Source organism: Oncorhynchus gorbuscha, linkage group LG16 (assembly GCF_021184085.1).
Source record: "Oncorhynchus gorbuscha isolate QuinsamMale2020 ecotype Even-year linkage group LG16, OgorEven_v1.0, whole genome shotgun sequence".
Lineage (NCBI taxonomy): Eukaryota > Metazoa > Chordata > Actinopteri > Salmoniformes > Salmonidae > Oncorhynchus > Oncorhynchus gorbuscha.
In genome coordinates, this window is record NC_060188.1 from 6,928,072 (window position 1) to 6,955,120 (window position 27,049).

The window sequence follows — 27,049 nt, forward strand, 5'->3', positions numbered from 1 at the left end:
AGGCGTCTGCATGCTTCCCAGCCAAAACAGTTCAGAAGAGTTTGTGCATATATATTATTTTTATTTATTTTATTAAAATGTTATTAACATTTTTACTTCAGTTTATTTTAGCAAATACTTTCAACTAGCTGATTTCAGCTTTCTCACTTCACCTAGCTGACTTGGGCTAGCTGACTTCACCTAGCTGACTTGGGCCAGCTGACTTAACCTAGCTGACTTGGGCTAGCTGACTTGGGCTAGCTGACTTCACCTAGCTGACTTGGGCTAGCTGACTTCACCTAGTTGACTTGGGCTAGCTGACTTCATCTAGCTAACTTGGGCTAGCTGATTTCACATAGCTGACTTAGGCTAGCTGACTTCACCTAGCTGACTTGGGCTAGCTGACTTGGGCTAGCTGACTTCACCTAGCTGACTTGGGCTAGCTGACTTCACCTAGCTGACTTGGGCTAGTTGACTTCACCTAGCTGACTTGGGCTAGCTGACTTCACCTAGCTGACTTGGGCTAGCTGACTTCACCTAGCTTACTTGGGCTAGCTGACTTCACCTAGCTGAAGCTGAACTGAAGCATGCTGATGCCTTTATACACCTTACACCTTTTCTCCTCCTCTCTATTGCTATCCTCCCTCTCCCTTTATTACCTTGCCACCTCTCCCTCTCTCTCTCTCTCTCTCCATCCCCTCTTGCTACCCTCTCGCCCTCCATTCTCTTGGCATCTCTCCCTCTACCCCCTTGTCTCCCCCTCTCTCCTTCTCTCGCTCTTTCTCACACCTTCTCTGCCTCTCTCTCTCTACTTCACCCTGCTTTCTTCCCCCCCTCTCTCTGTCAGTTCTCTTGTCTTGTACCAAAGCTTCTTCCCCCAGGGGGGTGTCTGTGTGCATGTGGTTCCCAGACAGATGATCTCTCATCCAGTTGATTCAAACTGGAAATGCTGATATTGGTCAGGTTCAAAGAACCTGACACACACACACAAATGCATGTGCACACACACACATATACCTCAGTACAGGTGCATCAAAGAAGGGACCGAGAGACTGAAAAATAGCTTATATTTCAAGGCCATCAGACTGTTAAACAGCCACCACTAACATTGAGTGGCTGCTGCCAACATACTGACTCAATTCTAGCCACTTTAATAATGGAAAAATTCATTTTAAAAATATATCACTAGCCACTTTAAACAATGCCTCTTAATATAATGTTTACATACCCTACATTACTCATCTCACACTGTACTCTATACCATCTACTGCATCTTGTCATCTTTATGTAATACATGTATCACCAGCCACTTTAAACAATGCCACTTTTATACGTTTACATACCCTACATTACTCATCTCATATGTATATACTGTACTTGATACCATCTACTGCATCTTGCCTATGCCGTTCTGTACCATCACTCGTTCATATATCTTTATGTACATATTCTTATCCCTTTACACTTGTGTCCTACTAGGTTACATCAAACCATAACACTGTATCTACAACAGGTATGCTTGGGAAGGAGTTTGGGGCAGGGCTCTGCTTTTCAAGTCTTTGTTGTGAGACTTGTGTCAGTAGATATGAAAGGACTGCCGCACCACTTGTTCTTATGACAAGGAGTCTCAAGGTGCAGATAAAGTACAAGGGTTTGGATGGATGTCCTGAGGGCCTTTCTCATTCATAAGAGGAACGTTTCATCTATCATGAGGTTCAAAGGCGGAAAGGTTGTTATCCGTTTTTGGTCCTTTTCCTGAGTCAGCATTTACCATAAAAATACATTGCCTTTTTGATTTTAAAAGTTGATACACCATGTTAAATTGTGATGGTATTATTTTCTGTGGGCTGTAGATTGATTCAAATGTATGCTTGTTACACACCCAGGTCTGGAAGGATGAAGAGAGGTGTATAACAAGTACAGTAGAATAAAGAACCAGTAGTTGACAATAGCTTACACCATTGAATGCTGCTAAACGTCATGTTGTCCATTGCTGGAGAAGGGAAGGGTAGAGATTGTTGGGTGTGTCAGCAATCTTTGAAGGAGAGGGGAAACAGTGCATGGGAGATCACCAGAGCTGACTTGAGCGCACAGCAAGGCAGTGGAATCATTACTCAATGAAAATTGAAGTATTGAGCCATGCAGAATGACAAATGCTTGTTTAAAAAGGTTAAAGACCCGTTTTCTGTCTTGTGTAATGATGCGTGACAACGGTATGAGGATAATCTTGATAAGTTCGACGACAAAATGCTCCAATTTTGGGGTGTTATGATTATGAAACTGCTACACTTTTCAGCATTCAGGAAATAGGTTTATAGAGAACAGTTAGGCTACTCAACGTAAGGAAAAGCAGTATGCTGACAACATTTTGCTCCTTGCTCACCGAACAGGACAGCGACTCATGGGATGTAGTGTGGGCTGTAGAACAAGGCTCAACTTTGGAAAGGCGCTGTCCAAAGTATCCGTGTGTTTTACCATGGTCGTGATTTTCACCTATTTCTTCTACTGTTTTACCGGATTATGTGACTCCGCGCCGAGACAGATGTTCGACCATCACACTGTAAACAGAGACTATGATATATCGGACAGTACGTACGACAACTTGCGACCGTCAGCTCGACTCTATCCTCACCAGCCGGGCGCACCGACTCCCTGGAACAGGACAGACACTTCAACCGGCGCCGCGCTCCACCGTGCAGACGAACAGGTCGCCAAGCTACAGTGGGTTGAAGGCGGACTGCTCCCACAAGAAATACCGGAGAGCACCAAGGAAAATCTGGCTGCTCACGGCATCCCGGTGTCCAACACATTTGAGAGTAAGAAGTTCCCACAAGCCATCATAATCGGTGTGAAGAAAGGCGGAACGCGCGCTCTGCTGGAGTTCCTACGGATTCATCCGGACGTGAGAGCTGTCGGAGCAGAACCTCACTTTTTCGACAGGTTCTACGAGAAAGGACTTGAGTGGTACAGGTAAGGTACATATTCTGCTACTTTACAATGTCCATGGAGTGTTTATCAGCGCCAGTAAAAACATTCTAGCCTACTCTGATATTGCGATATCTTGAATCGAATCTGTGAATTGGGGACCGGGGCTGCTTTTCATATATATCAAATATTTTGCAATACAAACATCTAACATATCATTTAGTATTATTTGTACTGTTCACAACAGTTTCAGTTGAAGCTGCATGTTGAGCCTTGGAGAAAGATGACACCTCAGCCACTGTAGGATGATGAATGGAGATGACAGGTAGATGAGGAGCACTGTTCTCCCCTGGGGAAGCTATTCCCCTGTGAAGAACTCTGCTGAAGGTCTTGTCAATAACATACATAGATATTTGCACATTGACAGTCAGATATCAAGTACTGTGTGTGTGTGTGTGTGTGTGTGTGTGTGTGTGTGTGTGTGTGTGTGTGTGTGTGTGTGTGTGTGTGTGTGTGTGTGTGTGTGTGTGTGTGTGTGTGTGTGTGTGTGTGTGTGTGTGTGTGTGTGTGTGTGTGTGTGTGTGTGTGTGTGTGTGTGTGTGAGCGTGTGTATGTGTCAATACAACCCTGCCTGACTTGATGTAGATGAAGAGGTTATAAGTCCCTGAGGTGTTGTTAATCCTCATGACAGTGTTTTAAACACCATTTCTTCAGTTCAACATGACTTCCCATATTAACATACAATCCATGTCTATTCTATTGGAATGGAATGGTGCACTCCCATTTAAAGCCCATGTCCTCTTGAATGATCATAGGCTTTAACCTGACTTTTTCCTCCTTACTAGCTCTGACCTTGCTGATTTATTGAGGAATAATGTACTTACTATGACTGAGATATGTGGTTGTCCCACCTAGCTACGGTATTGTAAGTTTAACTGTAAGTCGCTATGGATAAGAGCATCTGCTAAATGACTAAAATGTTAAATGTTAACTTAAATGTTACAGTCTCATCTTTGTAGGTAAAGAGGGTGGAATCAATAAGCAGGCCTAACTCATTGTCTATACTTCACATACAGCAGGAATTGGTCTCAATAGAAGATACATATTTCTTTGCAGTAGTTTGATTTTGGATTTTGCCAAGAGTGAATACAGCCACAGTGTGATACAGGCTGAAACATATAATGTCTTGGCATATACAGGAGAAATCTCCACCCAGGCACTGTAGCTACTTTGGAGGTGATGGGATCTGCTGGTAATAGATGACTCAGCTGACCATAGCTGTAATTAGGGTGTAATTATGGCTCTAGCAACCCTATTGCAGGGATATGGATGTTGATGGCCCTTTACCTGCCTTACTGCAGGCCTATGAAGCTAGAGAAGGCTGGAGGTTCTGATTACCTTCAGATGTCTGGACTGGAGGATCCTGCTGGAGAATGTCATAGCTGAGGAGAAAGACTGTTTGACCGCGCCTAGAAGCGCTGATCTAGGACCGTGTTCCCTCTATCCATGTAATATTATTCATTATGATCTAAAAAGCTAAACTGATCGTAGATCAGCACTCCTACTCTGAGACATTTTATGAATAGGGTTTTGATGTTTTCATCCTCCCCAGGGTAAGGAGTTTGTCCAGAAGTTTTCTTTTAAAAACCGTATGACCTGATTAGAAAAATGATCTGGTCCCATCATAACCCATATAAATATTTTGTTTACAGCTGATTTATTACTACAACTAGGGCCTGAAGTTTGCTCAGGAAAAACTCTGGGCCCCAGGAAAACTATTTCAGGCTGTCACAGCAATTTCAGGTAAAAACTCAATAAAACAAGTTTCAAATATTAGGAAAATGTCTACACATTTCAGCTGTTTCAAAAACATTGCTCTGCTATTACCATTTAAATCAAATACATTTTTATCTGTCACATGCGTGGAATCCAACAGTGAAATGCGTGGAATTATACTGTAGGAGTGTTGGCTCAACAAGACAATTCTGTTCACACTGCCCTGCTTCAAGGGGGACAACTGTTGGGAGCGTGTCATGTGCTCGAAATATAGCAAGTACGCAGTGTTGTAAAAGTATTTCAGTAAAAATGCTTTAAAGTACTACGACTATGTTTTAAAAATATATATGTACTTTACTATTAATATTTTTGACAACTTTTACTTTTACTTCACTACATTCCTAAAGAAAATATTCCATATTTCCCCTGACATCCAAAAATACTCATTACATTTTGAATGCTTTGCAGGACAGAAAAATTGTTAAATTCACACACTTATCAAGAGAACATCACTGGTCATCCCTACTGCCTTCGATTTGGCAGATTCACTAAATGCACATGCTTCATTTGTAAATGATGTCTGAGTGTTGGAGTTTGCCCCTGACTAAAAAACAAGAAAATTGTGCCATCTGGTTTGCTTTATGTAAGGAATTGTATACTTTTACTTTTGATGCTTAAGTATATTTTAGCAATTACTAATTTTGATACTTAAGTATATTTAAAACCAAATACTTTTGGACTTATACTCAAGTTGTCATATTCGTCGAAATGAGTAGACCAAGGTGCACCGTGGTAAGCGTCCATCTTTCTTTATTTGATGAACACCAATATATATATATATATATATATATATTTAAACAACCGTAATGTTCTGCAGGCTACACAGTAACTATACAAAAACCAAGATCCCACAATCTAAGGTGGGAAAAATGGCTTCCTAAGTATGATCCCAAATCAGAGACAACAATAAACAGCTGCCTCTGATTGGGAACCATATTAGGCCAACAAAGAAATAGAAACATAGATTTGCCCACCCAAGTCACAACCTGACCTAACCAAATAGAGAATAAAAAGGCTCTCTAAGGTCAGGGCGTGACACAAGTAGTATTTTACTGGGTGAATTTCACTTTTATTTAGGTCATTTTCTATTAAGGTATCTTTCTTTTAATCAAGTATGACAATTTGGTACTTTTCCCACCACTGCAAGTATGTCAGTTTATATTTGAGTAATACATGTACTGTAGCTGACGGTATTTTGATGAAAAGTGTAGTAAGTGTGAAAAGGCTCCACGTTCTTTAGTTTGGCCGATTCCTCTGACTGTGTTTGACATGTTTAGGATGACAATGATAGTCAGAGGATTGGGCTACATACAGCACATACTGATATCGGATCAGGCTATTGTAGCTACAGAACATACTGATCTAGGATCAGGCTATTGTAGATAAGCCTTTCTCTCATATAGAAACAACATGGAGGAAGATGAAGTGGGAGAGAATTTGACAGATAGTTCGAGTTTGAAAAATAAAGTGAAATTCTCATCTGTAATTTAATATTTTAATAATTTTTTCTTAATCTTTGCAGCAGCATTTAAACTTAAAACATACGAACACATGGAAACACTTCTGCCACTGATCATTGTAGCATGCTGCTGGTACCCCCCCCCCCCCTCTCTCTCCCTCTCCATTTCTCTCTCTCTCTCTCCCTCTCTCCCTCTCTCTCTCTCTCTCTCTCTCTGTTCATTAAGAGTGGCAGATGAAGGAGATGAAGTGTTTATGTATAATATCTGTGACAGTAGTGGTTTCCAGGAGGCAGGGTAGTGTGGTACTATGTGTGTTTTAATTGCCGGGGCTGTAGCAGGCACAACACCATCACAATCACATGCAGATGTGGCCACGGCAACTAGAAACAGTGTTCAGTCACATAAGTGATGTCATGAGCAACACATTGTTTGAACAGACAGTTGATGAAATTATACAAACACTACAGTACGTATGTTACCATTCTGTAGTGTTCAGCTACAGTACGTATGTTACCATTCCGTAGTGCTCAGCTACAGTACGTATGTTACCATTCTGTAGTGCTCAGCTACGGTACGTATGTTACCATTCTGTAGTGCTCAGCTACAGTACGTATGTTACCATTCTGTAGTGCTCAGCTACAGTACGTATGTTACCATTCTGTAGTGTTCAGCTACGGTACGTATCAAATCAAATCAAATCACATTTATTTATATAGCCCTTCGTACATCAGCTGATATCTCAAAGTGCTGTACAGAAACCCAGCCTAAAACCCCAAACAGCAAGCAATGCAGGTGTAGAAGCACGGTGGCTAGGAAAAACTCCCTAGAAAGGCCAAAACCTAGGAAGAAACCTAGAGAGGAACCAGGCTATGTGGAGTGGCCAGTCCTCTTCTGGCTGTGCCGGGTGGAGATTATAACAGAACATGGCCAAGATGTTCAAATGTTCATAAATGACCAGCATGGTCAAATAATAGTAAGGCAGAACAGTTGAAACTGGAGCAGCAGCATGGCCAGGTGGACTGGGGACAGCAAGGAGTCATCATGTCAGGTAGTCCTGGGGCATGGTCCTAGGGCTCAGGTCAGTTGAAACTGGAGCAGCAGCATGGCCAGGTGGACTGGGGACAGCAAGGAGTCATCATGTCAGGTAGTCCTGGGGCATGGTCCTAGGGCTCAGGTCCTCCGAGAGAGAGAAAGAAAGAAGGAGAGAATTAGAGAACGCACACTTAGATTCACACAGGACACCGAATGGGACAGGAGAAGTACTCCAGATATAACAAACTGACCCTAGCCCCCCGACACAAACTACTGCAGCATAAATACTGGAGGCTGAGACAGGAGGGGTCAGGAGACACTGTGGCCCCATCCGAGGACACCCCCGGACAGGGCCAAACAGGAAGGATATAACCCCACCCACTTTGCCAAAGCACAGCCCCCACACCACTATAGTACGTATGTTACCAGAACCATTCTGTAGTGTTCAGCTACAGTACGTATGTTACCAGAACCATTCTGTTATGCTCAGCTACAGTACGTATGTTACCAGAACCATTCTGTAGTGTTCAGCTACAGTACGTATGTTACCAGAACCATTCTGTAGTGTTCAGCTACAGTACGTATGTTACCAGAACCATTCTGTAGTGCTCAGCTACAGTACGTATGTTACCATTCTGTAGTGCTCAGCTACAGTACGTATGTTACCATTCTGTAGTGCTCAGCTACGGTACGTATGTTACCATTCTGTTGTGCTCAGCTACAGTACGTATGTTACCAGAACCATTCTGTAGTGTTCAGCTACAGTACGTATGTTACCAGAACCATTCTGTAGTGCTCAGCTACGGTACGTATGTTACCATTCTGTAGTGCTCAGCTACGGTACGTATGTTACCATTCTGTTGTGCTCAGCTACAGTACGTATGTTACCATTCTGTAGTGCTCAGCTACAGTACGTATGTTACCATTCTGTTGTGCTCAGCTACAGTACGTATGTTACCATTCTGTAGTGCTCAGCTACAGTACGTATGTTACCATTCTGTAGTGCTCAGCTACGGTACGTATGTTACCATTCTGTAGTGCTCAGCTACGGTACGTATGTTACCATTCTGTAGTGCTCAGCTACAGTACGTATGTTACCATTCTGTAGTGCTCAGCTACAGTACGTATGTTACCATTCTGTAGTGCTCAGCTACAGTACGTATGTTACCAGAACCATTCTGTAGTGCTCAGCTACAGTACGTATGTTACCATTCTGTAGTGTTCAGCTACAATATGTATGTTACCATTCTGTAGTGCTCAGCTACAGTACGTATGTTACCATTCTGTAGTGCTCAGCTACAGTACATATGTTACCATTCTGTAGTGCTCAGCTACAGTACGTATGTTACCAGAACCATTCTGTAGTGCTCAGCTACAGTACGTATGTTACCAGAACCATTCTGTAGTGCTCAGCTACAGTACGTATGTTACCATTCTGTAGTGTTCAGCTACAGTACGTATGTTACCATTCTGTAGTGCTCAGCTACGGTACGTATGTTACCATTCTGTAGTGCTCAGCTACAGTACGTATGTTACCATTCTGTAGTGCTCAGCTACAGTACGTATGTTACCAGAACCATTCTGTAGTGTTCAGCTACAGTACGTATGTTACCATTCTGTGATGCTCAGCTACAGTACGTATGTTACCAGAACCATCCTGTAGTGCTCAGCTACAGTACGTATGTTACCAGAACCATTCTGTAGTGTTCAGCTACAGTACGTATGTTACCATTCTGTGATGCTCAGCTACAGTACGTATGTTACCAGAACCATCCTGTAGTGCTCAGCTACAGTACGTATGTTACCAGAACCATTCTGTAGTGCTCAGCTACAGTACGTATGTTACCAGAACCATTCTGTAGTGTTCAGCTACGGTATGTATGTTACCAGAACCATTCTGTAGTGCTCAGCTACGGTACGTATGTTACCAGAACCATTCTGTGATGCTCAGCTACAGTACGTATGTTACCAGAACCATTCTGTAGTGCTCAGCTACGGTACGTATGTTCCCAGAACCATTCTGTAGTGCTCAGCTACGGTACGTATGTTACCAGAACCATTCTGTGATGCTCAGCTACAGTACGTATGTTACCAGAACCATTCTGTAGTGCTCAGCTACAGTACGTATGTTACCAGAACCATTCTGTAGTGCTCAGCTACAGTACGTATGTTACCATTCTGTAGTGCTCAGTTACAGTACGTATGTTACCAGAACCATTCAGTAGTGCTCAGCTACGATACGTATGTTACCATTCTGTAGTGCTCAGCTACGGTACGTATGTTACCATTCTGTTGTGCTCAGCTACAGTACGTATGTTACCATTCTGTAGTGCTCAGCTACAGTACGTATGTTACCATTCTGTTGTGCTCAGCTACAGTACGTATGTTACCATTCTGTAGTGCTCAGCTACAGTACGTATGTTACCATTCTGTATTGCTCAGCTACGGTACGTATGTTACCATTCTGTAGTGCTCAGCTACGGTACGTATGTTACCATTCTGTAGTGCTCAGCTACAGTACGTATGTTACCATTCTGTAGTGCTCAGCTACAGTACGTATGTTACCATTCTGTAGTGCTCAGCTACAGTACGTATGTTACCAGAACCATTCTGTAGTGCTCAGCTACAGTACGTATGTTACCATTCTGTAGTGCTCAACTACAGTACGTATGTTACCATTCTGTAGTGCTCAGCTACAGTACGTATGTTACCATTCTGTAGTGCTCAGCTACAGTACGTATGTTACCATTCTGTAGTGCTCAGCTACAGTACGTATGTTACCAGAACCATTCTGTAGTGCTCAGCTACAGTACGTATGTTACCATTCTGTAGTGTTCAGCTACAGTATGTATGTTACCATTCTGTAGTGCTCAGCTACAGTACGTATGTTACCATTCTGTAGTGCTCAGCTACAGTACGTATGTTACCATTCTGTAGTGCTCAGCTACGGTACGTATGTTACCATTCTGTAGTGCTCAGCTACAGTACGTATGTTACCATTCTGTAGTGCTCAGCTACAGTACGTATGTTACCATTCTGTAGTGCTCAGCTACAGTACGTATGTTACCATTCTGTAGTGCTCAGCTACAGTACGTATGTTACCAGAACCATTCTGTAGTGTTCAGCTACAGTACGTATGTTACCATTCTGTGATGCTCAGCTACAGTACGTATGTTACCAGAACCATCCTGTAGTGCTCAGCTACAGTATGTATGTTACCAGAACCATTCTGTAGTGTTCAGCTACAGTATGTATGTTACCATTCTGTAGTGCTCAGCTACAGTACGTATGTTACCATTCTGTAGTGCTCAGCTACAGTACATATGTTACCATTCTGTAGTGCTCAGCTACAGTACGTATGTTACCAGAACCATTCTGTAGTGCTCAGCTACAGTACGTATGTTACCATTCTGTAGTGTTCAGCTACAGTACGTATGTTACCATTCTGTAGTGCTCAGCTACGGTACGTATGTTACCATTCTGTAGTGCTCAGCTACAGTACGTATGTTACCATTCTGTAGTGCTCAGCTACAGTACGTATGTTAACAGAACCATTCTGTAGTGTTCAGCTACAGTACGTATGTTACCATTCTGTGATGCTCAGCTACAGTACGTATGTTACCAGAACCATCCTGTAGTGCTCAGCTACAGTACGTATGTTACCAGAACCATTCTGTAGTGTTCAGCTACAGTACGTATGTTACCATTCTGTGATGCTCAGCTACAGTACGTATGTTACCAGAACCATCCTGTAGTGCTCAGCTACAGTACGTATGTTACCAGAACCATTCTGTAGTGCTCAGCTACAGTACGTATGTTACCAGAACCATTCTGTAGTGTTCAGCTACGGTATGTATGTTACCAGAACCATTCTGTAGTGCTCAGCTACGGTACGTATGTTACCAGAACCATTCTGTGATGCTCAGCTACAGTACGTATGTTACCAGAACCATTCTGTAGTGCTCAGCTACGGTACGTATGTTCCCAGAACCATTCTGTAGTGCTCAGCTACGGTACGTATGTTACCAGAACCATTCTGTGATGCTCAGCTACAGTACGTATGTTACCAGAACCATTCTGTAGTGCTCAGCTACAGTACGTATGTTACCAGAACCATTCTGTAGTGCTCAGCTACAGTACGTATGTTACCATTCTGTAGTGCTCAGTTACAGTACGTATGTTACCAGAACCATTCTGTAGTGCTCAGCTACAGTACGTATGTTACCATTCTGTAGTGCTCAACTACAGTACGTATGTTACCATTCTGTAGTGCTCAGCTACAGTACGTATGTTACCATTCTGTAGTGCTCAGCTACAGTACGTATGTTACCATTCTGTAGTGCTCAGCTACAGTACGTATGTTACCAGAACCATTCTGTAGTGCTCAGCTACAGTACGTATGTTACCATTCTGTAGTGTTCAGCTACAGTATGTATGTTACCATTCTGTAGTGCTCAGCTACAGTACGTATGTTACCATTCTGTAGTGCTCAGCTACAGTACGTATGTTACCATTCTGTAGTGCTCAGCTACGGTACGTATGTTACCATTCTGTAGTGCTCAGCTACAGTACGTATGTTACCATTCTGTAGTGCTCAGCTACAGTACGTATGTTACCATTCTGTAGTGCTCAGCTACAGTACGTATGTTACCATTCTGTAGTGCTCAGCTACATTACGTATGTTACCAGAACCATTCTGTAGTGTTCAGCTACAGTACGTATGTTACCATTCTGTGATGCTCAGCTACAGTACGTATGTTACCATTCTGTGATGCTCAGCTACAGTACGTATGTTACCAGAACCATCCTGTGGTGCTCAGCTACAGTATGTATGTTACCAGAACCATTCTGTAGTGTTCAGCTACAGTACGTATGTTACCATTCTGTGATGCTCAGCTACAGTACGTATGTTACCAGAACCATCCTGTAGTGCTCAGCTACAGTACGTATGTTACCAGAACCATTCTGTAGTGCTCAGCTACAGTACGTATGTTACCAGAACCATTCTGTAGTGCTCAGCTACGGTATGTATGTTACCAGAACCATTCTGTAGTGCTCAGCTACGGTACGTATGTTACCAGAACCATTCTGTTGCTCAGCTACAGTACGTATGTTACCAGAACCATTCTGTAGTGCTCAGCTACGGTACGTATGTTCCCAGAACCATTCTGTAGTGCTCAGCTACGGTACGTATGTTACCAGAACCATTCTGTGATGCTCAGCTACAGGAAGTATGTTACCAGAACCATTCTGTAGTGCTCAGCTACAGTACGTATGTTATCATTCTGTAGTGCTCAGCTACAGTACGTATGTTACCATTCTGTAGTGTTCAGCTACAGTACGTATGTTACCATTCTGTAGTGCTCAGCTACAGTACGTATGTTACCATTCTGTAGTGTTCAGCTACAGTACGTATGTTACCATTCTGTAGTGCTCAGTTACAGTACGTATGTTACCATTCTGTAGTGCTCAGCTACAGTACGTATGTTACCATTCTGTAGTGCTCAGCTACAGTACGTATGTTACCATTCTGTAGTGTTCAGCTACAGTACGTATGTTACCATTCTGTAGTGCTCAGCTACGGTACGTATGTTACCATTCTGTAGTGCTCAGCTACAGTACGTATGTTACCATTCTGTAGTGCTCAGCTACAGTACGTATGTTACCATTCTGTAGTGCTCAGCTACAGTACGTATGTTACCATTCTGTAGTGCTCAGCTACAGTACGTATGTTACCAGAACCATTCTGTAGTGTTCAGCTACAGTACGTATGTTACCATTCTGTGATGCTCAGCTACAGTACGTATGTTACCAGAACCATCCTGTAGTGCTCAGCTACAGTATGTATGTTACCAGAACCATTCTGTAGTGTTCAGCTACAGTATGTATGTTACCATTCTGTAGTGCTCAGCTACAGTACGTATGTTACCATTCTGTAGTGCTCAGCTACAGTACATATGTTACCATTCTGTAGTGCTCAGCTACAGTACGTATGTTACCAGAACCATTCTGTAGTGCTCAGCTACAGTACGTATGTTACCATTCTGTAGTGTTCAGCTACAGTACGTATGTTACCATTCTGTAGTGCTCAGCTACGGTACGTATGTTACCATTCTGTAGTGCTCAGCTACAGTACGTATGTTACCATTCTGTAGTGCTCAGCTACAGTACGTATGTTACCAGAACCATTCTGTAGTGTTCAGCTACAGTACGTATGTTACCATTCTGTGATGCTCAGCTACAGTACGTATGTTACCAGAACCATCCTGTAGTGCTCAGCTACAGTACGTATGTTACCAGAACCATTCTGTAGTGTTCAGCTACAGTACGTATGTTACCATTCTGTGATGCTCAGCTACAGTACGTATGTTACCAGAACCATCCTGTAGTGCTCAGCTACAGTACGTATGTTACCAGAACCATTCTGTAGTGCTCAGCTACAGTACGTATGTTACCAGAACCATTCTGTAGTGTTCAGCTACGGTATGTATGTTACCAGAACCATTCTGTAGTGCTCAGCTACGGTACGTATGTTACCAGAACCATTCTGTGATGCTCAGCTACAGTACGTATGTTACCAGAACCATTCTGTAGTGCTCAGCTACGGTACGTATGTTCCCAGAACCATTCTGTAGTGCTCAGCTACGGTACGTATGTTACCAGAACCATTCTGTGATGCTCAGCTACAGTACGTATGTTACCAGAACCATTCTGTAGTGCTCAGCTACAGTACGTATGTTACCAGAACCATTCTGTAGTGCTCAGCTACAGTACGTATGTTACCATTCTGTAGTGCTCAGTTACAGTACGTATGTTACCAGAACCATTCTGTAGTGCTCAGCTACAGTACGTATGTTACCATTCTGTAGTGCTCAACTACAGTACGTATGTTACCATTCTGTAGTGCTCAGCTACAGTACGTATGTTACCATTCTGTAGTGCTCAGCTACAGTACGTATGTTACCATTCTGTAGTGCTCAGCTACAGTACGTATGTTACCAGAACCATTCTGTAGTACTCAGCTACAGTACGTATGTTACCATTCTGTAGTGTTCAGCTACAGTATGTATGTTACCATTCTGTAGTGCTCAGCTACAGTACGTATGTTACCATTCTGTAGTGCTCAGCTACAGTACGTATGTTACCATTCTGTAGTGCTCAGCTACGGTACGTATGTTACCATTCTGTAGTGCTCAGCTACAGTACGTATGTTACCATTCTGTAGTGCTCAGCTACAGTACGTATGTTACCATTCTGTAGTGCTCAGCTACAGTACGTATGTTACCATTCTGTAGTGCTCAGCTACATTACGTATGTTACCAGAACCATTCTGTAGTGTTCAGCTACAGTACGTATGTTACCATTCTGTGATGCTCAGCTACAGTACGTATGTTACCATTCTGTGATGCTCAGCTACAGTACGTATGTTACCAGAACCATCCTGTGGTGCTCAGCTACAGTATGTATGTTACCAGAACCATTCTGTAGTGTTCAGCTACAGTACGTATGTTACCATTCTGTGATGCTCAGCTACAGTACGTATGTTACCAGAACCATCCTGTAGTGCTCAGCTACAGTACGTATGTTACCAGAACCATTCTGTAGTGCTCAGCTACAGTACGTATGTTACCAGAACCATTCTGTAGTGCTCAGCTACGGTATGTATGTTACCAGAACCATTCTGTAGTGCTCAGCTACGGTACGTATGTTACCAGAACCATTCTGTGATGCTCAGCTACAGTACGTATGTTACCAGAACCATTCTGTAGTGCTCAGCTACGGTACGTATGTTCCCAGAACCATTCTGTAGTGCTCAGCTACGGTACGTATGTTACCAGAACCATTCTGTGATGCTCAGCTACAGGAAGTATGTTACCAGAACCATTCTGTAGTGCTCAGCTACAGTACGTATGTTATCATTCTGTAGTGCTCAGCTACAGTACGTATGTTACCATTCTGTAGTGTTCAGCTACAGTACGTATGTTACCATTCTGTAGTGCTCAGCTACAGTACGTATGTTACCATTCTGTAGTGTTCAGCTACAGTACGTATGTTACCATTCTGTAGTGCTCAGTTACAGTACGTATGTTACCATTCTGTAGTGCTCAGCTACAGTACGTATGTTACCATTCTGTAGTGCTCAGCTACAGTACGTATGTTACCATTCTGTAGTGTTCAGCTACAGTACGTATGTTACCATTCTGTAGTGCTCAGCTACAGTACGTATGTTACCATTCTGTAGTGCTCAGCTACAGTACGTATGTTACCATTCTGTAGTGCTCAGTTACAGTACGTATGTTACCATTCTGTAGTGCTCAACTACAGTACATATGTTACCAGAACCATTCTGTAGTGCTCAGCTACAGTACGTATGTTACCAGAACCATTCTGTGATGCTCAGCTACAGTACGTATGTTACCAGAACCATTCTGTGATGCTCAGCTACAGTACGTATGTTACCAGAACCATTCTGTGATGCTCAGCTACGGTACGTATGTTACCAGAACCATTCTGTGATGCTCAGCTACGGTACGTATGTTACCAGAACCATTCTGTAGTGCTCAGCTACAGTACGTATGTTACCAGAACCATTCTGTAGTGCTCAGCTACAGTATGTATGTTACCATTCTGTAGTGCTCAGTTACGGTACGTATGTTACCATTCTGTAGTGCTCAGCTACGGTACGTATGTTACCAGAACCATTCTGTGATGCTCAGCTACAGTACGTATGTTACCAGAACCATTCTGTGATGCTCAGCTACAGTACGTATGTTACCAGAACCATTCTGTGATGCTCAGCTACAGTACGTATGTTACCAGAACCATTCTGTGATGCTCAGCTACGGTACGTATGTTACCAGAACCATTCTGTGATGCTCAGCTACGGTACGTATGTTACCAAAACCATTCTGTAGTGCTCAGCTACAGTACGTATGTTACCAGAACGATTCTGTGATGCTCAGCTACGGTACGTATGTTACCAGAACCATTCTGTGATGCTCAGCTACGGTACGTATGTTACCAGAACCATTCTGTAGTGCTCAGCTACAGTATGTATGTTACCATTCTGTAGTGCTCAGCTACAGTACGTATGTTACCATTCTGTAGTGCTCAGCTACAGTACGTATGTTACCATTCTGTAGTGCTCAGTTACGGTACGTATGTTACCATTCTGTAGTGCTCAGCTACGGTACGTATGTTACCAGAACCATTCTGTAGTGCTCAGCTACGGTATGCATGTTACCAGAACCATTCTGTGATGCTCAGCTACGGTACGTATGTTACCAGAACCATTCTGTGATGCTCAGCTACATCAGTTATGTGGGATGTAATAAGATCATAATCATTGCTTGCTATTCAGTGTTTTGTCAGAAGATGCTGCTGAATAGACTAACAGCGCAACACTTTGGGGCCAGTGAAAGTAAGATGGAAGGTGAAAACAAGGTGATAGGACAAGCAGGGAAGGAACATAAGATTAAACAAGAGTTATTCCTTTCTTCTTCACGGTGCATTGTTTTCCTATCGCAGAACAGTTATTGTTATCATATACAGTACAATGGCAGATATAGAGAAACATAAGGCCTGGACCCAGATCTGTCTGTGCTGTCCTGCCAACTCCCAGCGACCATAGGAGTTGGCAAGACAGTACAAACAGATCTGCGACCAGGCTATGAAATTATTGTCACTGAATCTCGAAGAGTGTGAAAGACAGTGAATCTGTTTGCATTCACATTAGGTCACAGAGAGAGGACAGTGACAGTTTGGTGGTGGGAACCCATCCATTTGGATCAATTGGAACCCTCTCACCTGGGTGTCACTGACTGGGGGTCCCCATGAGGGTAACACACCTGACCCCTCTGTGCCCGCCATGCTCAGTTAGCAGAAACTCAACACACTGTCACGTCTGGGTCCACACACACACACACACACACACACACACACACACACACACACACACACACACACACACACACACACACACACACACACACACACACACACACACACACACACACACACACACACACACACACACACACACACACACACACACACACACACACACACACACACACACACACACACACACACACACACACACACACACACACACACACACACACACACTGTGACAGCCTCCTCTTGAGCCCTTTGCTTTGCCATGTCAATGTGTGTGAACTTCTGTCTTCCTCTCATAATACATGAGAGCTGCACACCGTCAACAGGGCTTTAGCTACCCGCCAAATGGCCTGTGAATCTCGCTTATTGTATTGGAATATAATAAACTAAAAATATAGCTTTTAAATGCTTTAAAACTAGAACAATATTAGTTTTTTACAATCACTTTGGCACTAATTTCGGAACCTTGATGTCATTTTTCATAACTCCAGACACAAAACTCACAACCAATGATCAAAATGCACATTTTTCAAAGCTCTAACACTTTTCCCAATTGCTTGGATATAATACACATAAAGCTAAGATCATTTGATCATTGGACTAAAATCACCTGCCTGTTCAAAATGACACAACTTAGCATCAAAGTATTACCATTTCAAATGCAATTCACACATCTGAAATGTCTATTCATTTCATTACAATGATCTAACTATCAATTGATACAACTGTTCAAAATGATAAGTAACTGTTGCATTAATCTAAATGCATAGTTGTATGGAAACTAACAAACAATATTCCATGTTTAGATCATGAATGTTTCAGGATAACGAGATCCATTGACACAAATTACTGTGGAACATGAACCAATTGGACTACATTATCTATGGATGTAATATTTCATCATCATTCTTTATTAGACACTGTTTCTATGGTCCCATGTACCACTTTTCCAGTCCATGTTTTCAGATTTGATATCACTTTATTAGGTACACCTATCTAGTAGTGGATAGGACCCCCTCTCTCATTAACAAGGTGTTTTTGCCCACAGAATTGCCCCTCACTGAATGTGTTCTGTTTATCACACCATTCTCTGTAAACTCTAGAGACTGTAGTGCGTAAAAATCCCAGGAAGGCAGCTGTTTCTGAGATGCTGGAACCACATGTGTGGCATCAACAATCACACCATGGCCAAAGTTGCTTAGATTACGCATTTTGCCCATTCTAATGTTAGGTCGAACAACAACTTAAGCTCTCTACTCTATATATTGTAGAGCTGATGGCATGGCCTATGTCATTGTGTGGGATAATGTCAGGTTCCACCATGCTCAATGGGTGCAAGCATGGTTTCAGGCCCATCCACAATTTACCACCCTGTACTTACCCCCATACTCTCCTTCCCTTAACCCGATTGAGGAATTTTCCTCCACATGGAGGTGGAAGGTATATGATAGGCGCCCTCACGAACAAGCCACTCTTCTCCAGGCAATGGATGACGCATGCAATGACATCACGGCAGGCCAGTGTCAGACCTGGATTCGCCATGCCTGAAGATTCTTCACAACATATTTTTTGGCAAATGAAAACATCCATTGTGATGTGGATGAGAACCTGTGGCCAAATCCACAAGACAGGGTTGAGGGAAATATAGAAGTACAGTAATCAATCCTTTGATTTGCTTTTTACAGTAAGCCAGGTGAGGAACACTGCAGTGATGTTTTCCAGTAAGTCAGGTGAGGAACACTGCAGTGATGTTTTACAGTAAGCCAGGTGAGGAACACTGCAGTGATGTTTTACAGTAAGCCAGGTGAGGAACACTGCAGTGATGTTTTACAGTAAGCCAAGTGAGGAACACTGCAGTAATGTTTTACAGTAAGTCAGGTGAGGAACACTGCAGTGATGTTTTACAGTAAGCCAGGTGAGGAACACTGCAGTGATGTTTTACAGTAAGTCAGGTGAGGAACACTGCAGTGATGTTTTACAGTAAGTCAGGTGAGGAACACTGCAGTGATGTTTTATAGTAAGCCAGGTGAGGAACACTGCAGTGATGTTTTACAGTAAGTAAGTTGAGGAACACTGCAGTGATGTTTTACAGTAAGCCAGGTGAGGAACACTGCAGTGATGTTTTACAGTAAGTCAGGTGATGAACACTGCAGTGATGTTTTACAGTAAGCCAGGTGAGGAACACTGCAGTGATGTTTTACAGTAAGTCAGATGAGGAACACTGCAGTGATGTTTTATAGTAAGTCAGGTGAGGAACACTGCAGTGATGTTTTACAGTAAGTCAGGTGAGGAACACTGCAGTGATGTTTTACAGTAAGCCAGGTGAGGAACACTGCAGTGATGTTTTACAGTAAGCCAGGTGAGGAACACCACAGTGATGTTTTACAGTAAGTCAGGTGAGGAACACTGCAGTGATGTTTTACAGTAAGTCAGGTGAGGAACACTGCAGTGATGTTTTACAGTAAGCCAGGTGAGGAACACTGCAGTAATGTTTTATAGTTAGTCAGGTGAGGAACACTGCAGTGATGTTTTACATTAAGCCAGGTGAGGAACACTGCAGTGATGTTTTACAGTAAGTCAGGTGAGGAACACTGCAGTGATGTTTTACAGTAAGTCAGGTGAGGAACACTGCAGTGATGTTTTACAGTAAGTCAGGTGAGGAACACTGCAGTGATGTTTTACAGTAAGTCAGGTGAGGAACACTGCAGTGATGTTTTACAGTAAGTCAGGTGAGGAACACTGCAGTGATGTTTTACAGTAAGTCAGGTGAGGAACACTGCAGTGATGTTTTACAGTAAGCCAGGTGAGGAACACTGCAGTGATGTTTTATAGTAAGTCAGGTGAGGAACACTGCAGTGATGTTTTACAGTAAGTCAGGTGAGGAACACTGCAGTAATGTTTTACAGTAAGTCAGGTGAGGAACACTGCAGTGATGTTTTACAGTAAGTCAGGTGAGGAACACTGCAGTGATGTTTTACAGTAAGTCAGGTGAGGAACACTGCAGTGATGTTTTACAGTAAGTCAGGTGAGGAACACTGCAGGTGATATTTTACTGTAGTTTTTTTCTTTTGTTGTAGCTAATTATTTTTGCTTTGATTCAAAGAAACCTGAGTGATTTTATTGTATTTCATCAATAAATTTCAGATTTTGTTCAATGATTCCACTATGTCTGTACTATTCTCTCTACCAGTCCTTTTACAGTGATGTACTTACGTGTAGTACCATAATGAAACATGTATCACATATTTTGTACTACAATATTTAATGATTGTACGAACAACTACACAGTGAAACTATCGGTATCTTGTGTGAGGATGATCTAAATTAATGTTCCTATGGTATTTCATGATAAATTAGTTATTTGAAACAATGATTCTGCAAGTGCAAGGTTTCTTTAAAGATATGAATGCACAATGCAATGTTCTGAACATGGACAGCCTGTGTTACAAGTGATGACCGTTTTGAGTTTTGTGTCTGGAGTTGTGAAAAATGACCACAAGGTTCTGAACATGGACAGCCTGTGTTACAAGTGATGACCGTTTTGAGTTTTGTGTCTGGAGTTGTGAAAAATGACCACAAGGTTCTGAAATTAGTGCCAAAGGGAGTGTAAAAGACTGTATAAATTATTTATCTACAACTGTAACTTGTCTACATTGTGTGAACCTTTGCCTCATGCAGATTTGGGACCAAGTGCGTTGTCATTGACAGAGAGACACATGATTATGGACAGAGAAAGACAGTTGGGGGAGCTGACAACAGTGCAGTGTGATAATATGTCTGGAGCCATATGTCCTGGACAGTGAAATATGATGACTGCATCTGATTCTAATAGAATGGGAGAGAGACTGCTCGTGCACTGTCATAAAAACCTTATCATTTATGACTGTCAACCACAGGGACATACAGGGGCAATATGCATACTGGATAGACTTAATACACACACACAATCCCATCCCACGCATTGTCTTCCAAAAACCATTGTCTGCTATGAGACAAAACTGCTCAGACCTCTTTTAAGTGTTTTCCACTGACTTCTCTCTGTGATTCTTGCCAGCTCTTTTCCTCAGCTTTCCGGAGCTTTAGTGTGTGTGTGTGTGTGTGTGTGTGTGTGTGTGTGTGTGTGTGTGTGTGTGTGTGTGTGTGTGTGTGTGTGTGTGTGTGTGTGTGTGTGTGTGTGTGTGTGTGTGTGTGTGTGTGTGTGTGTGTGTGTGTGTGTGTGTGTGTGTGTGTGTGTGTGTGTGTGTGTGTGTGTGTGTGTGCGAGAGAGAGAGAGAGAGAGAGAGAGAGAGAGAGAGAGAGAGAGAGAGAGAGAGAGAGAGAGAGAGAGAGAGAGAGAGTGGGTGGGCGTGTGTGTGTGTGTGTGCGTGCGTGCGTGCGTGCGTGAAAGAGAGAAGAGAGAGAGAGAGAGAGAGAGAGAGAGAGAGAGAGAGAGAGAGAGAGAGAGAGAGAGAGAGAGTGTGTGTGTGTGTGTGTGTGTGTGTGTGCGTGCGTGCGTGCGTGAAAGAGAGAGAGAGAGAGAGAGAGAGAGTGGGTGGGCGTGTGTGTGAACGGTACATCCATGCGTGTGTCTGTGTAGTTTGCATGTGTGCCTACGGACATTACTAAACTAGAAAAAGCCACAGAATGGTCCCATCAGAATCAAAAGGGGGATTTAATGACTTTCTGTGTTGTTTCATGGGTTTAAATAGACTTAGGTCCAATGTTTTTCATATGGGCCCTGTGAGAGCCACACCAGACACAGTTGAAACAGGAAAACCGGCAAACCTCAACTTTCCGTGGCACAATGGCATGGATTGTTATGCTTATGTCACCGCGACATGGACACAATGAAGTACATGAGTTGTCACTGTTTTTATAGATCGGCCTCCTGTTGTTGAAGACTTTATAATGAACTCATTTGTTTTTCTGCTTTCTTATGAACGTTTTGGATCTTTATTGTATGGAAATTACAAAATGCCTCGTTGGCTCATTCTGGGGGAAAACATTTGTCATTTAGATGGCATGTAAACACCTCTACAGGAAAAGCAGGGAGGGACTGGGAGAAAACAGACTTCTTGGAAAGGCTGATGGTAGAAAATAGTCCTATTCACTTTTCAATTTGATTAATGGATTGATGACTAACAAATATTACAAATATTACAAACCACTAAATCATTGTGTATACCAGTGTGACACCGCCTTAAAGACTTGATTTAAGACAGATGGATCAAGAGAGATCATGGAATTCTATCCAGTCCTATTGAGTTATACTGTATAAATAAACCAAAGTGTATGAAACATGCTTTTATACATTTGTGCTTTCTCCTGCTAACCTCCCCTCCCCTCCCCAACACACACACACACACACACAACACACACACACACACACACACACACACACACACACACACACACACACACACACACACACACACACACACACACACACACACACACACACACACACACACACACACACACACACACACACACACACACACACACACACCTCCTAACTTCTCAAATCCCAGCAAGAAAGTCACACATATTCCTCCAAAAGAGGACTCTCTTGTGAATAGGACCACTGAATATGAAGTGAAATTTCATACAGTGTAAATTAGTGCCATGTTTCAAAACCTGCAAGCTGGCCTCAAGATGTGTGACGTCGTTGACAAAGTCCATCCGTAAGTCAGTGCCTTCTGACATGTTTCACCCAGACAGTGAATTATATGAGAGTAGCTTCATCATGTATGCCTCTGAGGCAGAGAGGAGATTTATTTATGTTGGGATCAAACCCAGTCAGACATCACATCAGAAGAGCTACAATCCAGTCGGACATCTGGACCATAAAAGAGTCAAAAGACCAATAATTGGACAACAGATCAGAATTGTGCTGCCTGTGTAAACTCAGCCATAGTATCTTAATAACTTCTTATGGCTGGGGGGGCAGTATTGAGTAGCTTGGATTAATAAGGTGCCCAGAGTAAACTGCCTGCTACTCAGTCCCAGATGCTAAGATATGCATATTATTTGGATAGAAAATACTCTGAAGTTTCTAAAACTGTTTGAATGATGTTTGTGAGTATAACAGAACTCAAATGGCAGGCAAAAACCTGAGAGAAAATCCAACCAGGAAGTGGGAAATCTGAGGTTTGTAGGTTTTCAACTCATTTCCTATTGAAGATACAGTGGGGTATTGGTCAAATTGCACTTCCTAAGGCTTACACTAGATGTCAACAGTCTTTAGAACCTTGTTTGATGCTTCTACTGTGAAGTGGGGGCGAATGAGAGGGGAATGAGTCAGAGGTCTGCCAGAGAGCCAAGAGCTAGCCACACTCGTTCACGTGAGAGTAAGCTCTGTGAGGCCTCCTGGGTGGTGCAGTGGTTAAGGGCGCTGTACTGCAGCGCCAGCTGTGCCACCAGAGACTCTGGGTTCGCGCCAAGGCTCTGTCGTAACCGGCCGCGACCGGGAGGTCCGTGGGGCGACGCACAATTGGCCCAGCGTCATCCGGGTTAGGGAGGGTTTGGCCGGTAGGGATGTCCTTGTATCATTGCGCACCAGCGACTCCTGTGGTGGGCCGGGCGCAGTGCACACTAACCAAGGTTGCCAGGTGCACGTCATGAATTTGAATTTGTGAACTGAACGTGCTAACAAAAGGAGGTATTTGGACATAAATGATGGACATTATCGAACAAAACAAACATTTGTTGTGGAACTGGGATTCCTGGGAGTGCATTCTGATAAAGATCATCAAAGGTAAGTGAATATTTATAATGCTATTTCTGATTTCTGTTGACTCCAACATGACGGATATCTGTTTGGGTTGTTTTGGTCTCGTACTCAGATTATAGCATGGTGTTCTTTTTTTGTAAAGTTTTTGGGAAATCTGACACAGCGTTAAGGAGACGTGTATCTATAATTCCGTGCATAATAGTTGTATCTTTTATCAATGTTTATTATGAGTATTATGAGTATTTCTGTAAATTGATATGGCTCTCTGCAATATCACCGGATGTTTTGGAACTACTGAGATTTTTTTTATATAAATATGAACTTTATCGAACAAAACATACATGTATTGTGTAACATGAAGTCCTATGAGTGTCATCTGATGAAGATCCTCAAAGGTTAGTGATTAATTAATTTATACTTCTGCTTTTTGTGACTCCTGTCTTTGGCTGGAAAAATGGCTGTGTTTTTCTGTGACTTGGCTCTGACCTAACACAATCGTTTGGTTTGCTTTCGCTGTAAAGCCTTTTTGAAATTGAACACTGTGATGAGATTAACAAGAAGTGTATCTTTAAAATGGTGTACAATACTTGTATGTTTGAGGAATTTTAATTATGGGATTTCTGTTGTTTTGAATTTGGCGCCCTGCACTTTCACTGGCTGTTGTCATATCGATCTCGTTAGTGGGATCTCAGCCCAAAGAGGTTTTAACTAGACAAAATGGATCTCCACTTATTTTTCATATTGCTTTCATAAAGATGAAAGAATTATGAATAAGATGCTGTTCTCTTGTTCCACTCCTCACTTTCATACAGAAAGATATTCTAAAAACATACAGTAGGCAAGTTGTTGAATGTGCATGTCCTCTTATCATGATTTGTACTGTGTATGAACATACAGTACTCAGCCAGTCAGTGAATGTGCGCAATGATGATACTGCGTGATTCATGAAAAGATCATTACTGCATTTCAATTTCAGGAAAACTCCAATACGCAAGTGATGTCATCAATATTTTGACAGCTTGTCAATTGGCTGACCTTTACCCTGACACCGAAGGCCTCAGCCAATCGGATTGCAATTAAATGATAGTATAAATCCTTTCAGGGCAATGGCATATGGGCACGGGAAACGTCAATACCACTGGAAATCCCATAGGCTCACAAAGTGCCATCAATTAAGTCATGTAGTAATCAAATCAAATCAAATTGTATTGGTCACATACACATATTTAGCAGATGTTATTGCGGATGTAGCAAAATGCTTGTGTTCCTAGCTCCAACAGTGAAGTAGTATCTAACAATTCACAACAATATGGACGTGATGATTACAACAGGTGGATTTTCACTGTCCTTGTTGGTCATTGTTGTTATCAGTGATATGCTCATTGGTGTTATCAACCACATGTTAAAATATCTATTGCAGTGACCATTATGGAAGCCAAACACAGTTTAAATGGGCTGTTTAGCACACAGCTACACCATACTCTCTCTCTACATATGAAAAAAGGTACTGTAGGCCACTTACTGCATCAATCCATGAGGCTTGATCCTAGCATTAGTACTGAATAAGAAACTCTGTGTGTAAAACTAATAATGACTCAGTAATCCATGTTTTCTGGGAATACTATAAAATCCGGAAGTTGGGAGCAGAGGTAAAAAGTTGTCTGTCAGAAGTAGTACAATGTAAACTTACTTTTAACCCGTCTGTCTGCATATCTCAAGACATATGGCATGTGGGCTAAAAACGTGGGAATCAATCAATCCGCCATCATTAACACAATGTAAAAATGTAATGATTTATTATTTAAATATTGAAAGTGCGTGGAAGAAGAGAAACAAAATGGTGCAGTTTGAGGCCATGTGGCGGAAAGTGATGCGGGTGCTGGAGATGGGGGTGTGTGCTAGTGGGTCTGGGCAGATGTCATGTAGGTGATGGAGATGGGGGTGTGTGCTAGTGGGTCTGGGCAGGTGTCATGTAGGTGCTGGAGATGGGGGTGTGTGCTAGTGGGTCTGGGCAGATGTCATGTAGGTGATGGAGATGGGGGTGTGTGCTAGTGGGTCTGGGCAGATGTCATGTAGGTGATGGAGATGGGGGTGTGTGCTAGTGGGTCTGGGCAGGTGTCATGTAGGTGCTGGAGATGGGGGTGTGTGCTAGTGGGTCTGGGCAGATGTCATGTAGGTGCTGGAGATGGGGTGTGTGCTAGTGGGTCTGGGCAGATGTCATGTAGTTGCTGGAGATGGGGGTGTGTGCTAGTGGGTCTGGGCAGATGTCATGTAGTTGCTGGAGATGGGGGTGTGTGCTAGTGGGTCTGGGCAGATGTCATGTAGTTGCTGGAGATGGGGGTGTGTGCTAGTGGGTCTGGGCAGATGTCATGTAGGTGATGGAGATGGGGGTGTGTGCTAGTGGGTCTGGGCAGATGTCATGTAGGTGCTGGAGATGGGGGTGTGTGCTAGTGGGTCTGGGCAGATGTCATGTAGGTGATGGAGATGGGGGTGTGTGCTAGTGGGTCTGGGCAGATGTCATGTAGGTGATGGAGATGGGGGTGTGTGCTAGTGGGTCTGGGCAGATGTCATGTAGGTGATGGAGATGGGGGTGTGTGCTAGTGGGTCTGGGCAGATGTCATGTAGTTGCTGGAGGTGGGGGTGTGTGCTAGTGGGTCTGGGCAGATGTCATGTAGTTGCTGGAGATGGGGGTGTGTGCTAGTGGGTCTGGGCAGATGTCATGTAGTTGCTGGAGATGGGGGTGTGTGCTAGTGGGTCTGGGCAGATGTCATGTAGTTGCTGGAGATGGGGGTGTGTGCTAGTGGGTCTGGGCAGATGTCATGTAGTTGCTGGAGATGGGGGTGTGTGCTAGTGGGTCTGGGCAGATGTCATGTAGGTGATGGAGATGGGGGTGTGTGCTAGTGGGTCTGGGCAGATGTCATGTAGGTGATGGAGATGGGGGTGTGTGCTAGTGGGTCTGGGCAGATGTCATGTAGTTGCTGGAGGTGGGGGTGTGTGCTAGTGGGTCTGGGCAGATGTCATGTAGGTGATGGAGATGGGGGTGTGAGCTAGTGGGTCTGGGCAGATGTCATGTAGGTGCTGGAGATGGGGGTGTGTGCTAGTGGGTCTGGGCAGATGTCATGTAGTTGCTGGAGATGGGGGTGTGTGCTAGTGGGTCTGGGCAGATGTCATGTAGTTGCTGGAGATGGGGGTGTGTGCTAGTGGG

The 27,049-nt window shown here is 43.1% G+C and overlaps 1 protein-coding gene across 1 annotated transcript in view; it reads left to right on the plus strand.

The window, feature by feature from the left end:
• The first annotated feature begins 1,965 nt into the window (after positions 1–1,965).
• LOC124000482 (heparan sulfate glucosamine 3-O-sulfotransferase 6-like) overlaps positions 1,966–27,049 on the plus strand; it is a 37,060-nt gene continuing 11,976 nt past the window's right edge. Inside the window, exon 1 of the mRNA XM_046306858.1 lies at positions 1,966–2,949. Coding sequence (XP_046162814.1) covers positions 2,381–2,949 — 569 coding nt within the window. The 5' untranslated portion in view covers positions 1,966–2,380. The remainder of the gene's footprint in view (positions 2,950–27,049) is intronic.